The sequence below is a fragment of the Bactrocera latifrons genome, unplaced genomic scaffold (genome assembly GCF_001853355.1).
Source record: "Bactrocera latifrons isolate USDA-ARS-PBARC rearing strain unplaced genomic scaffold, ASM185335v1 scaffold_56, whole genome shotgun sequence".
Lineage (NCBI taxonomy): Eukaryota > Metazoa > Arthropoda > Insecta > Diptera > Tephritidae > Bactrocera > Bactrocera latifrons.
The window spans coordinates 216,796-231,645 of NW_017537223.1; the positions used below are offsets into that span (position 1 = coordinate 216,796).

Genomic DNA, 14,850 nt, shown 5'->3' on the forward strand with positions numbered 1-14,850 from the left:
ATTAAGTCTGTCTGTTATGAAGACATATGTATACGCATGGATGAAATCTCAAACAAAATTATCGCTCATCAATGAGACACCATAATCCCTGCGCAGTCCTCACTGTGTCGAAGATTTTCGTCGCAAAAAATCTTCATGAAACGGTCTTTCGGCAGGACCTCAAAAGATCCGATTCAAATAGTTTTAATTTGTTTAAAATTTTTTGGAAATTTCACGAAGATTTTWGCCTATATCTGGATCTGCAAGCTACTGAGTAATTCCAAAAAAAAAGTACAAAACTTATTTTATATAAAGAATTTGAATTTTATTTGGTACTTTTACAATTCAGCTGGGAAATTGAGGAACATTTTGTTTAAACTTTAATAAGTCTCTCCATTTTATTCTTAACATTTAGGCAAATATTAGTTTTACACTTAGATCTCTTTAAGTTAAAGGTACAAACAATCGGTACATAAATGAGTATTTAGTATTCCGGATTCAATGAAAGTTCATTTTGGCATGTATTGAGGTGAAATGTGTTTGAAAGCTGCTTAACTAGTTTACGAGTTAATCAGCATTATGTACATCCAGACCTAATCGTTACGTTTTCTTTATTCATTTATGTCACATAAATGCAATTTAATATTGGGTTTGAAGTTCAGTTATCATTAAACCTTAATATAATATATGGCAGTGAGCATTCATTCTTAATTTATGATATCCAGTCCCTCAAGTGGGACGCCGCAGTATTGGGCGCTCTCCCAAAGAGAAAGCACGTCCGCGTACCTGAAAGCGYTCGGCAAGCCAACGCTGACAGCTCTCACAAGCACAACTCGGGTTTTTTGTTGGTCCCACATGATGGCCYGGTTTACGCGCTGCACTTACTACAGTGCCGAATTTCTTCGCCTTTAACAAGTGCTCGGCTGTGTAACCGGAGTAGGTTGTAGAAGCTTCGCTAATTGCAGAGCTCTCGTGTTTCATTTCGAAACGTCGCGCAGTTATTGGCGACTGACGGAAAGTCGCTGCTGACGATGTGGTTGGCGGCGCCTCACTACCACTTTTTTGAAATCCTGGCGAAATTTGCCGTGACGTTAGCGGCGGTGATCCAGCACAGCTACTGTGATCTGCAGGCGATGAGGTGTCGTGTGTGGAGAGATTATCACGCGTCTCGCTCTTCCAACGCTGTAGGAATGGTTGATACCCTGTGTACAGCAATTCGGCAGGCGGTGRTGATGTTACCTCCCGTGCAGTGTTTGTCAAGTGGGATGGAACATGTGTTTGTTGCTGTGGATTCGGTGAGGTAGATGGGCCGAAAAACTGCAAAAATCCGGGACGATTGCGCGGAAAGTGTGATGTTTGCTGCAGGTATGCAGGCGAAGARTGCAGGGTTGTGGTTGTTGCGGTTGCGCCAGGATATGTGTAGTAAATGTCAGATGCTTCCGAAAAGATTTCGGATTCGGAAGGCAAAGTGTCATAGCGTGTGAAGGGCGTCTTAAAAGGTGAGKTTCGCTTTGAGCTAACTTCCGATATGGGTTGTAGGAAAGCTCCCTGCATATGACCGCGTACTGGAGAGCCTGATAACATTTGACGTTGACCGCTTGGCTCATCCATGGAAGATGTACGCGACCAGAACCGCTCCATCTGCTTTATGCGCAGCCGATCGGTTGTATTTTCATATTCAAAACTGTCCGACTTCGCAAGTGAGTATATTTCTTCTGGATCCTCAATGTCCTTCCACGGTGAGTCGGGATATTCAGTTTGGGATGGTGTGACTACGCTCGAGGCAATGCTACTACACGTGGCGTCGCGCACTGTAGAACGCGATGAGTTGGGATAATTTGAGCTRATAGCATCATCACTTGATTGACGCATATACTTTTGACGTAAAACTGCCAATTTGGCGGCACGTTGATCGCCAATGTGTTTCCGAAATAGTAATTGCTTGGATTCAGATACCTCCTCAGCAGTGCTGGACTTGGTTATGGCATGTCCAAGACTCAARTCACCTGCGCTTTCCGTTTTCGGTGCTTTTGTGGTTTGGGTATCGGCGCGTGTTGCGGGTTGTTGTAAACGCCGTGGCAGTATTTGTCCCGTAATGCGCTTGTGCTTAAGCAACAGCTGTTCGTTGTCAAAAACGGTTTGAGGCGTGGAATTTGATTCCAATTCATAACGTTTACTTGCGTTCTCATCTTCGTCATTCGAACTAGCAGATGCTTCGGCATCGGCATGATCACCCTCATCTTCGCCTTCAGCTGCCTCCTCTTCCTCTTCATCATCTTCAGATCCCGTGCAATAGACGTCAATGTGTACTGTTCGCGGTTTCTTCAGTGGTTCACTTGAATTTGATTTTTGCTTAGAGGCAAGTGTTTGTTGTTGTTGCTCCTGTTGGGAGCGTATCTGTTCTGGCACTGATGGTATACGCGGCATAGAGGCAGATTTGAACGTATGCGATGGAGAAGTTAAAAACGAAGGCTATATGAAAAGCATACCGTTAGAAATTTGTATAAATTTTTTGGAATATTTTTGAGGAAAAGTCTGTCATATAGTCTTGTCTTGTCTACCAGTATTTGAGGTTATTTTTTTAGCCAAATGCTTGAAGATCTTAGAAAGAGAAAAGTGCCTAGAAGGGTATGAAGTGTATGAAGTAGAGAAATTTTTCTAGCTCGTATTGTATTTAAGGAAGGTCCCAGTCAAGAGGTCAATTAGCCCGTATAAATTTCCAACCATCATCGAAGTGAACTTACCAGAAATGAGTTTGCCTCGTCCACATAGGAATCACCGCCACCAGAACGACCGCTAGGCGACAGAAGTAAACCTTCCGTAGTGGCACGACGACTTTCATAAGACTTTTGTTCTTTTAGTTGATGCTGCCTTATTCGACGGTCAATCGGACTACGGCTATTAGCATACCGGCGTCGTTCGTATTCACGTTCACGCTCTTCAAAATATTTCGTCTCCGTATCGCTTGTCTGTGAGAAAGCGTCACGAAGAGCCAGTACTTTACCAATAGTGGTGAAATTCTTCGAGCCGGTGGATATGGAAGAATCGATGGACTAAGGCAAACATAAAACAACAACGTATACAATACATATATCTTGTGATTATAGCACATGGCATCACGCAGAGTCGGCGGAAAACCAAAGAATTAATCAATACTTACAGAAAATCAATGAGACACTTTCACAGCGCTATTGAAACAGATTGTTAACTGCATGAATAGAATCAAATCGATCCATAAAAATCTATTGGCTACATTTTGGTTTTTGGTTTGGCTTTTGTGCCAAATGCGAATGAACTCGCAACGTAAGTATAAAGTCATCATCGAATCAACGAGCCATTTCTGTTTTGTTTGGCACTTTTTGCCAATGCGGCGAAGAGTAAAAATAGCAATGCGAAAATTATAGGAGAAAAAGTCCACGAAAGAGCCACAAAAACAAAGTGCAATAAACATTCATTGTCTTCAAGTGGTTGGTTGCGCACAATGAGCGCCTAATTAATTAGGCGCGAAGCGGGGTGGTAAGTGTCGATCAGCGGGACTGTGGGATTCGCTTAGACAGCGTGGAGATTAAAACGGATTACACGCAAAATATGCACATACGGACGCGTGTTGGCGTTGAAGCACACCAATGGATGGATGAAGAAAAAGGCCCGTTTGCCGCCCGCCCACTGATTTGTTGAACCACTGAAATCCTCGGCAGCTCAAATATTTCGAAATCACAGAAAACGGCGAATGTTTTTTTGATTTCAAAAGTTTACATATACATCGGCCCGACTCTTTGGATGCCTTTGCTGTGTTCTTATTTATTTCATTTCAATTCTAATTGACTATTACCGCTTGAGGTAAAACAGTGTACGACGCCGTTGTATTGAATACAAACGGATCAGCCTCCTCTTCCGGAATGAAGTCTGTCGCTGATGCTTTGACATGTGTCGTCGCGCCTCCTAATCCGGGCCCACTGCTCACCTTGAGGTCTTCATTTGTCGTTGTTTGTGTAGACGTCGCGTCTTCGGTAGTTGCATGATTTGTGGGTAGAAAGTCCGCAACGGCCGAGACGACAATGTTGCACGTACTGCGGCAGCGCGTACCGTAGATAGCGCCCATTGTATTCGTACCAGTGGCGCTTGCGGTTGGAGTTTGCTGCGGGTAGGGTCGTTGGCGTTGTTTAGAAGTATTGGAGCCGCTAAATGCCGAATCGCCTCCACCTAGGTCGGCATTGGTTGATGAGGTGGTCGAACGGAAGCTTTCGTGCGGCTGCTGCTGCCAACGACGGGTGTGTTGTGCGGTCTATGAGTACAAAAGTTTGTATATATTTGTATACGTATGYGGCGATGTGCGTGTTTGGCTCACCTTTAGCGGTGTAGATTGACGTGATCCACGACTGGCAAACGAGTTTCGCTTATGCAAGGTTGAAGACGAAGAATCGTCCATGAGGTCAACGTCGGCATCATCGTCTGGCGGCAGTGGTGAGTCAAATGYAGACCATTTGTACACCACACGCACAGGATTCACTGGATCGTTTGAGCTGAATTCGCGCTGCACTTTTTCGCCGGCTCGAGCGAATGTTAGCTGCGCACGAACCGTCCACTCGGCGGTCAGCTCGTGCGGTTGCGGCGGCAATACAGTCGCAGCAGGTGGATTAACTGTGGCTTGCGGCCGCTGTTGATATTGTCGAGACGAGYCTTGCGTTTCACCACTTTGTGGTTTACCGTTGTTAGCTGTTTCRGGTGGTGTTTTACCCGGCGAATCGCGATCACCGGTATCACTCATGATTGCGGGAGGAAAATCACAGGTGATCCACGGTTATCACACATTTGTATATTGAACTTTGTCCGTTATTTCAGTCAGCATGTGACTTCTACTTTCACTCTTTTCAAATTTCGTTTGAATAACATTGATTCACGTTCACTCACGAATTTTTTCGTTGTTTTAAAGGTTTCTTAAAGCCGTTTCGAAAACATATTCATTTATTCACATTCATAAAAGGATATTTATAATAAAGATTTTTGAGTTGAGATCCTAAAAATTTATTATTTTAACTCGTAAAATACCAACAAAACTATTTATTTTTATTACTAAAATATTATATTTTTAACAGTTAATTATTTTTCGTAATAAACTCTGTTTGCTTTGAATAGGTAATTTCCTGCTGTTATGGCAGGGACTAAAAAGCCCGGAAGTTCTGCAAAGATTCATTAGGAAGCAAAACAAAAAAAAACCGATATTTTCCCTAAATCCAAAATTATAAGGGACGCTACAAAAGTAGACCGATAGAGACAGTAAACGACACCATATTTCTACCTGGCCTTTTGACATTCTTAATTCAATGTCATAGTTTCAGCTCATTGGCCGGTATGGCCGCCAGTATGTGCAAGCCTTTGGAATGGCCTCTACGTCTGCATAGCGATTTCCTCACATGGGCAAATGCATTTTTCCGAAAAGGAGGAAGTCGAACGGTGCCATATCAGGGGAATACGGGGAGTGGTTAATGGTTAAAATRTGATTTTTGGTCAAATAATGGCCAGGTCGAATGTTGGATTCTTTTCGTAAGCCCAAATGGTCGGTCATAATGGGATAAATCAATGTTTTGGAGATGTTCTATTCCATTTCCATGAATTTCAATGATGATTTCGGCTGATTTTTGATGAATTCACGCACAGTTTCAATGGAATTTCCGATGATCACGGATTTTGATTGGCACACCAGTTGTTCGTCATCTGTGTCCTCACGACCACTTTGAAACGTTGAAATCACTCGAGCACTCTGCTACGGGCTAGGCAATCATCGCCATAAACTTGTTTCATCAACTGAAACGTTTCGGTAAAAGTTTTRCCAATTTTAAAACAAAATTTAACGTTGGCTCTTTGTTCAAAGCTCATTCGAAGCCACCCGAAAAAACTACGGTTTGGCGCGGTTTATGGGCTGGCGGCGTACATTGGGCCATACTTCWTCCGTGATGATCATGACCGGCACGTTACTGCTGATGGGAATCGCTGCCGCTCAATGATAACAGAATTGGCCGAATTGAATGATCTGCCAGCAACGATGGATGATTCTGCAAGCGTGCCCGTGTTTAACAAGCAAAGGAAATCGAGTTTTATACATAATGGCATCCAACGTACTTTCCCAGAAATAATAAAGCGTTTTTGACTTATTTGAAAAAACTTTTGTAGCGCTATTATTGAAAAACCCCGTTATGATTGTGAAAAAGAAAATGTAACGGCGTCATTAAGGTGTCAGAAGGGTAATCTTTAAAAAAAAATTTTTTTTTTGCATTTTCTGTTCCTTTATACCCTTAGAATTAATATGGAAACCTACTTTACCATTGGAAGGTTTCGTAAAAGGCCCAATAATAATACCGACGTTCGTAGCGCTCGTAGTGCACACCTCAAACTTTAAATGCGTTTTTCTCAGAACACACTTTTTTAAACTGGCGGTCATGATTCCGGTCGAACTACTCAACAGATTTGCATATTGTTTTTTTTTTTTTTCATGTTCACAAAACGCCTAGCTATCGTCCCTACTAGATTCATAATTTTTTATAATTTATTGATAATGTTATGACAAAATTTATATAAAAAAAAAACATGGAAAACCATTCACGTACATTTTAAGAATAAATTGGGTTTTTGTGTTTCAGATGATCCAAATATGAGAAATCGTGTCCTCCAGTGGAAAAACGCATCTCATTAACCCAGCTATTTCTCCGACAGATGTCATCAACAACTTCCGAAAAAATTTGTTTATACACTCATATACCTCATGATATGTGAAAAAAGTTCTATTGTAGAATAAAAATTTCTATGAAAAAGAATGTCAAAAAAACAGCCCCCCAAACTGACCCCTTAAATAATGCTTCCAGTACGATGATCTAGAAGAGGCGCCAAATTTCGATGCAGAAACTTTATGCATTATGGACTTAGGGTATATTATCTTCCCGGCCTTCAATTACTTTGGAATCAATTGCAAGAACTTGCAGCGAATTGAGACGATCACTGGATTTTTAAATAGTGAATAGGATTTAAACTCAAGGAAAAATTGTTCGATACAATCGTAACTTAGATACGCTTTTACGTATGCAATGTAGTAGTGCAGTGTAGTACCTGTCTCTTATACACATCTACAATCGTAACTTAGATACGCTTTTACGTATGCAATGTAGTAGTGCAGTGTAGTACAAAACTGTTGAATTTGTGTAGCAAAATATTAATTATAATAAAAAAAAAAGCACGATAATCGTCTCTCATCACCCACATAACAGATTTATTGAGAAGAGACTGGTGTATTTTTACATGCTACTTATGAGTAACTTCAAGCAGCGCGCATCTTAAATTACGCGGAATATGTGCGTCAAATATTTGGCAACTACTTTTGTTTGTGCATCTATAATAATGCGTTTAAAAATACGAATTCATTTATTCTTTACACATTTTACAACGTCCGACAGCTGCCACAGACGCGCACACGTCGTTCACCGAGGTCTTCGTGGTGCAAAAAACACTCTCGTTTTTAAATAATTTTCTTTTATAAATTTATTACAATTTAAGATTTTTATTTTTAAGTTTTCGACCGACACATTGTGACGTCGGCAAGAAAAATGGGCACACACACATACGCTACATACATATGTATGTACGTATAAATAGAGAGGCGAAGAAACATCTTTATTAGCCTGTATAGTCGACGAAAAGTATATTTTATGCGCAGTCAAGTCAACGGCATTGCATTTATGCCTCGCACAATTATATTTACATTACAGGTGCAAATGTTTCGAATTCGCGGCACAGTGGATGGGCGGTAAGAAGACTTTTGAGGTCGCAAACGAAAATAAATCGCCAACAACGCATGTCAATTCATAAAAGCTGGCAACGTTGCAGGCAGTCAACCGAGAGCTTCAGCGTGTTGTAGGAAATGACGGTGCCACATCCTGTACAGACATATACTTATTAATACATTATATAAGAACGAAAATACCCTTCCACACCTTGAAGATCACTTCAACAATACGTTCATATACCACAGCCGATTGCGCAACTTTGAATCAACTTTTTAGCAAAATAATTAAGCGCAGATATTAATGTTAAATAAACGCCTTCAACGTGAGAATTGATCATTTTTCTTATACACACAGTAAAAAAAGATATAAAAAACTTTTATAAACACTCGATTATTCGCATTTCACTATGAAGTAGCTGCCTGTAACGGTTACTAAGGCGTTTCAGCAATAGTTTTTCGCTGGCATGTGATGATTGATGCTCCTTTTTCSCCAAGCTATGTATTGTTGTGTTGAGAATTTTTATTAAAAAWWWTTTTTTATATATATAGTGGATGTTAAACAACAACATTACGCACAAAACGCATAAACACGCAAGACGACGCACAGCACGGACATGAAAACGTTCTCAACAWCACCACGGCACGAACACAACTAACCAGCCAATTGTCCGCTCGATCGGCTTCAYAAGCGAAAAAACGTCAAACAGGCAGCTGGTTAGCGAAAAGCTCCGTGAAAATCTGTGTTTGCTAGGAATWTTCTTCTCATTTTCGTGAGATGTGAATAGGAAATTCGTACATATATGAGCGACCGTATGCATAGAAAAAAAGGGAAATAGAGAGTTTAGCTAGCAGAGCGATGGTGAGAAGGTGTTCTTCTACGCGAGCAATAAGAGATAATACAAATTAAGATTATTAAAGTATCTCAATCTTAATAAATATACAAATTTTGTTTCTTCAGATATACTTAAAATCGGTCTCTTTATCCGGAAAATACACATTTTAACTTCTGCTATGACATTGAACGCCTATTTGAGAATCTTCGAGTTAACAACAGCGAAGGAATTGGAGATTCCAAACGAAGCCAGGYCCTTCTCCACCTGGTCTTTCCCACAGAGTGAAGGTCTTCCTCTTCCTCTGCTTCCCCGGCGGGTTTTGTGTCGAATACTTTCAGAGCTGGAGTGTTTTCGTCTATTCGAACGACATGACCTAGCCCGCGTGGTCGCTGTCTTTTAATTCGCTGAACTGTGTGAATGTCATCGTACATCTCATACAGCTCATCGCTCCATTGAATGCGGTATTTTCCGGGACCAACGCACAAAGGACCATAAATCTTTCGCAGAACATTTCTCTCGAAAACTCGTAACGGCGACTCATCAGATGTTGTCATCGTACATGACTCTCCACCATATAACGGGGCGGGAGTGACTTATAGAGTTTGGTTTTTGTTCGTTGAGAGACGACTTTACTTCTCATTTGCCTACTCAGTCCGAAGTAACATTGTTGGTTAAAGTAATTCTCCGTTGGATTTCGAGGCTGACATTATTGTTGTTGTTGATACTGGTTCTTGAGTGAATCTTGCTCAATGTGGCTTGCGATTGTGTTATGCCAAAAGACCTCCAAGACTAATGAGCATCTAATTAGCTCCTAGTATAATATAAGCCAAAGAATGTTGTTATACAAGGCTTGGTAATCAAAACGTTTGGGTTTTCAGCAGGCACGTACAGTGTTTGAAAACGCTTTTCGGAAAATCTGRCAAATCTCTCAGTAAATGATTTTTCTGTTTAATATTAACTTGGTATCAAAAGCATTGATAATAACCCAAAAACTGTGGCACTTCTATCAGCTGGAAAACTACTTAAGTGCAGCAAGTTTGTTGTGGCTACTCTTTTTTTAGATCTTATTGATTACATTACTTTTATATGAAACTTTCTTTGATTGCATTCTCTAATATATTTACACAAAGTGAATTTAAGTTGTTGTTCTAAGTTCACAAGTGCCTGCTTTATTACAATGCGAAGGTAATAAAACAAAGTAGCATGGAGTCTCGGCATCAAAGCGCATCTTTCAGAGCTACTAACAGCCGGACTGCTGAGGCAATGAAAACTGCACAAAGCAGTGCATGTTGCGAAGAGCTAGTAAATAGCTCTAGAAAACTTTTACTTAAGTTTTATGAGCAAAATAAAATGGTTGCCTCATTATTCACACAAACAACAAATTGCTTGAAACATAAACTCATAAATGCACTCACTTAATTATATATATGTAGGTCACTTGGTGCAGGCAAATGGTTGTAGAGGGCGTGTAACCGCCACCGCAATGTGGTCGATAGAACGGAGTTAAAAGAAAGCCTACAACAAATAACAAGCTAAACACAGTGGGCCATAACAATAAACACGATACGTAAAGTGCACGAACACACCTTCTTATATACAATTACGAGCAACTGTGCCACAACTGTTCTAGGTGTTACAAACCCCACACTCACATCTAGCGGAATAAAAATCAATGAACGGATCGCCAGATGCCATAAACAGAAGCATATTTACGCGTCTACATTTAATAAATGGATTAGTCGAGCTCTTGCAAGTGATACTGCAACCGAGAGAGGACAAATCAAATGCGCCACACAAGGCAGTGGTTAGTTGGCATAGAGCTATGTTTTTGTGTGTCTCAGCTACCTATCGATAGGAGAACCATCATAGCTCACAAAAAACTGATCTTAGCATTAGTTCCGATCTTTGTTGAGCCATACTAATTCCAATCAATTCTAAAACTCAATCCAGTGTCTGGTTTATAACAACAAGGATCTGTATATGAGCCTATCGCCTTCTGATCTTATCAAAAGCGAATCTTGGCAGGTGAAAAACGAGGATGATTTTACAACAAATGACCAACCAACTTGAATTATTTTTAAAACGTGGCCATTTTACCAATTTTTTTTCTTTGGTCGCAGGTATTTGCACGAAGAACATATTTTAGTCTATYGAGAATGTTTTATGTTTAGATTTGATTCACGGAGAAGGTGGAGACCTTTTTTAACGGCGTTTGAGACCTTATATAATTCCACAAATATTTAATTTTTTATTGCTCGAATTTCTCATGTGAATTTACAAAATTTTTTTTTTTTTTTTTTTTTTTTTTTTTTCAATTTTTTTTTTTTTTTCTTTACCTTAAAAACTTCAAAACATTCGATACATTTTGATATTTTTTTTTTTGAATTCGCCAAAACTTAAATTTTCTGCCCGATTATCTGTTGCTCCGCAAGCATAGCCAATTTGCCGTCATCTAATTAGAATGGCAGCGCCGAATTCAAGTGCCTCTGCACATATTAAGTATATAATTATATACATATACACAAAGCATTATCGTTTTGCAGCTCAATATTTTTATTTAAAAACTTTTTCTTTCTTTGCTCTACTAGTTTTTCTCTATTTTTAAAAGAAATCGTCAATTGAACGAAATATAAATAGCAGTGAGGAAAATAAAGCCAAGCGATACGAATATGTTGGAACACATACAAAGGCGTGTGCATAATTTATGCGCCTTCCCCAACGTAGCAAATCCACGAGATAAGTAGCCAAGGTTCGTGTACTGCGCCGGACGACATGATCTACTCTCGAGTGACGTGCAATTGTTGGCGATCGCACGAAAATGCACGATTAAAATGGAGCAGGGCAATTAGCCCAATTCTTGCTCGATGCCAACTACAGAGAGCAGTTGAAATATAGATTCGGGGTTATGGAATTACTTTTACAAAATGCTATGATTGTGAATCACTTTCTCATTAAAAACATCTCATTGCAATGAAAAAAATAAGGCGAAAATTTATTTTCCTTCATTTCGCAGCATTCTACAAACAGAGACTTTAATTATAAATAATAACCGGAATGAATTTTATTTATATTTTAAGTTATAATTTTGAAAACTGCAAAATTAAAAATATTTTGAACTTTATAATAAAACACCTGCTATAAATCGCATTGCTAAAACACGTGATAAAATTTACCACCAATTATAAACAATATTAAAATGTTAGGGAATATCCTATAATTCTATAACCAATCCAAAAACGTTTCACATCAAAAAATATTTAAAAGAAAAGTAAGAAACAAAAGGCCCACTTACCTCTTGCAACGCCTTCTTATCGGGCACTTTGTTATTCTGTAGGGTACGTATCACATTCTTTGCTCCATCCACGACGGCGGCCTCGATGCGTAAGCGATGCCGCAACTCTTCGATGCGCTCCTCGAGCGTTGTCTCCAGCCGTTGCGGCTGCCCACCATTCTCGCCGTCGCCGCTAGCCGCTATGGCTGCCTGCGCGGACAATTTATGAGCGTGTTCCTTGTTCTGCTTTACTTTGAGGATGCGTAACCGCAAGAACTCAATTTTCGCTTTGGAATCGGCCAACATTTGTTGCGCCTCAGCCAAGAGCTTTTTGTCACGCCCATGATGGCCATTCGCCAATGACTGTATCATATTCTCAGCGCCATTCTTTACTTTCATTTCGATATTTAGTTGCTTCTCCAGTGAGATAAGCATTTTATCGTTCGTCGAAAGCTGTTCGTGACCGCCGCCAATAAGGCCGCCATTGCCACCGCCCAAGCTGCTGACGCTGCCGCCCAATGTTGACGTTGGCGTGGATAGATTCGAGGAGTAGCCATCTGAAAGGAAATGCAAAAAGGATACAGCRACWTTTAATTAAGTGACAAATTCTAAGAGTAGCGTAAATGCAACCTCGCTTTCTACAATATCCCAGTAATACCTTGATATTTTATATTGTTTTTAGAAACAAAATCAATATATTGCAATTATTTCGGCATAAATGAGTATGTCTAAGTTCTAAACATCATGATTTAGTTAAGGYCATAACTGCCTGACTTGTCTAACGAACGAGCGGCGATTGTTCCTCCTGGRCAAACTGTCAACGCCAACTTTTATGTGGAAGTCCTCAAGAGAACCAAAAAATGGGTCAATCGGGTCCGACAAAACATTACAGCCGCCCTACAGTCCAGATGTGGGCCCCCGGACTTTTTTGTTTCCTTGTACTTGTTGAAAAGGCCCATGAAAGGCAAGAATTTTGAGAGGACAGAGGGGATTCAAGCACCATGCACCCCGGTTCTCAAGGCTATTCYGGAGAATGCCCTCCGTGACCCCCTCAATGCTTGGAAATCGAGCTGGCACGCTCCATCGACGCAGAAGGAGCATATTTTGAAAGTTTTTGGAGAATTGGTTCAATTTTTAAATCSACTCAGTCCTATTACTTTTTGGACAAACATTGTATATTGTCGATGACTTTTTCTTTCTTCTGATCAGTTTTTAGTCGAAATAAGAGCATATATGTTATGTAGCGCAAAAGCATTTTCCGTGTTTACCGCTTGAACGTTTTGTATCTCAAAAGAATGACAATACCTGCGCATTTGTGTGCGAGTATGAGTGCGCACATGTCGAGAATAGCAGCAGCGATGACGAAATATGAATTACATAATACCCGCATGCAAATACAACACTGCGCCGTGTTATGCAGTATTTCAGCCAGCCATACGTCCAGTCTTCCATTGCTTCAATTAATTTTTTATTCATACAAATCATGAATAAGCGGACACATATGTGAGGCCTTTTCACATCCGAGGTCACAGCAACAATGGACTATTTTAAATTATGCTTGGCCATTTGCCAACAGTTGCTCTAATTCATAAAAATGCCTAGAAAGATATGAGTAAGAAGAGAGAATTCCAATATGTGTACTTCGTTGGCCCTTACGCAGGCATAGAGTTAATTTTTATGAATGAGCAGTCAATGGCGCATTGTTTGGTGTTTTATAATTTTGGAAAAGTGTATTTGTTTTTTGTTGTTGTGTTTCCCATAATGGATGAATATATAAAGGATCCTCGTGCAAAATTGATTTTTAAACAGGTCAACAGACCTTTTTTTTTTTTGTTCCGAGTTTGAACTACGAAAATATTTTCATTTGAAATTGCACAACGCCTACACTGTCTAATATTAAAATTTTAAATTCTCAATGTACGTACCTCTGCCATTGCTCACGGAGTTGCCCTGGGTTAGGAGTATGTGACTCTCCAATTCTTGCAACTCCGATTTCAACTCGGCTAATTTGCTATTGCTTTTCTTCACAATTGAAGCCACGTCGTTCAGGGAGCGTCGATCTTTGGCTACCTCRCGCAACTTCTCGGCACCCTCTTTAATTTTCAGCTCTTTGCGGATTTCACGCCGTATCGCCTCTTTGATTTCCTCGAGGCGGTTAGGCAGCGCACTCTCGGGAAGATTATCGGTGAAGCCATATTTATGGCTGAGTTCGTAAAGGACGGGATGTTTAATGTAGTCACCCTAGAAGAAAAGAAAACAAACAAAAGAGAGAATTTATTTTTATTTTTAGTATAACAAAATTATTATATTTAATTTCCAGTATGCGGTGTTTTAATAAATGTAACGCTTCAACGTTAGTAACTGAATTAAAAATAGTTATTTTGCCAAAACGGCAAAAATAAATTAATAAAAACCATAATACTTACGCAGGTGCAATAAAAAATAGTCTGACAAATTTAAATGTTTTTATTTAACTAGAGAATCCCTTCATGAATGTCCAGTTATAAAAATATTGCAAATTCCAACTAAAAACTCTGAAGTAATCAACGGAAAGAATAATGCTTTGGTACAAACGTCGTAGCGATGGCTTTATCGGTAAACGCTTTAATGACATGCACTTGAACTTGAAGAATATTTCATCAACGTTATGTCGTCAATTAGCCAGGGGTTTTCTGGACTAGATTTAAAGATTTAAAATTCCAATCATTCATGATTGAGGCGGAGAGAAAGTACTTATTTTTTCAACATTTTAGAAGGACATTCCCTTAGCAATGATGGTCCCAAAGGCCCTTTAAAATACTTATAGAGCCAGAAACTATTACCCATATACCAGATTGTTCAACAAGTTTTATCGTTCGATATTTTTTGTTTTGTTGGTAATCTCTTCATATCAACGTATGTGTAGTTTCATTTCAATCTGTCAATTCCATCTTTGTTTACTAGCCGTTTAGTGTCRCAGTGTGACAGTATTTTTTACAATGGAAAGAATTGAA

At 39.7% G+C, this 14,850-nt stretch overlaps 2 protein-coding genes across 22 annotated transcripts in view; both read right to left on the reverse strand.

Annotated features, from left to right (window-relative positions):
- Positions 1 to 14,850, reverse strand: part of LOC108974501 (serine/threonine-protein kinase N) — a 61,929-nt gene that overhangs the window by 12,558 nt on the left and 34,521 nt on the right. For all 15 annotated transcript variants that reach the window (XM_018942372.1, XM_018942371.1, XM_018942370.1 and 12 more), the window contains 2 exons: positions 13,783 to 14,098; positions 11,879 to 12,414 (listed from right to left, as the gene is read on the reverse strand). In XM_018942372.1, coding sequence (XP_018797917.1) covers positions 11,879 to 12,414; positions 13,783 to 14,098 — 852 coding nt within the window. The remainder of the gene's footprint in view (positions 1 to 11,878; positions 12,415 to 13,782; positions 14,099 to 14,850) is intronic.
- On the reverse strand, positions 280 to 8,414 carry LOC108974503. 7 transcript variants are annotated; one of them, XM_018942381.1, is made up of 6 exons: positions 7,962 to 8,395; positions 7,735 to 7,904; positions 4,328 to 4,916; positions 3,812 to 4,264; positions 2,724 to 3,032; positions 280 to 2,451 (listed from the first exon to the last, which is right to left on the reverse strand). In XM_018942381.1, the coding sequence occupies exons 3-6, from the start codon at positions 4,745 to 4,747 to the stop codon at positions 709 to 711; spliced, it is 2,925 nt and encodes a 974-aa protein (XP_018797926.1). In that variant the 5' UTR covers positions 4,748 to 4,916; positions 7,735 to 7,904; positions 7,962 to 8,395; the 3' UTR covers positions 280 to 708. The 7 variants fall into 7 exon arrangements, with proteins under 7 accessions (XP_018797926.1, XP_018797927.1, XP_018797925.1 ...); XM_018942382.1 differs by lacking the exon at positions 7,735 to 7,904 and having other exon boundaries at positions 4,328 to 4,996; positions 7,962 to 8,248; positions 8,330 to 8,348; XM_018942380.1 differs by lacking the exon at positions 7,735 to 7,904 and having other exon boundaries at positions 4,328 to 4,996; positions 8,330 to 8,414.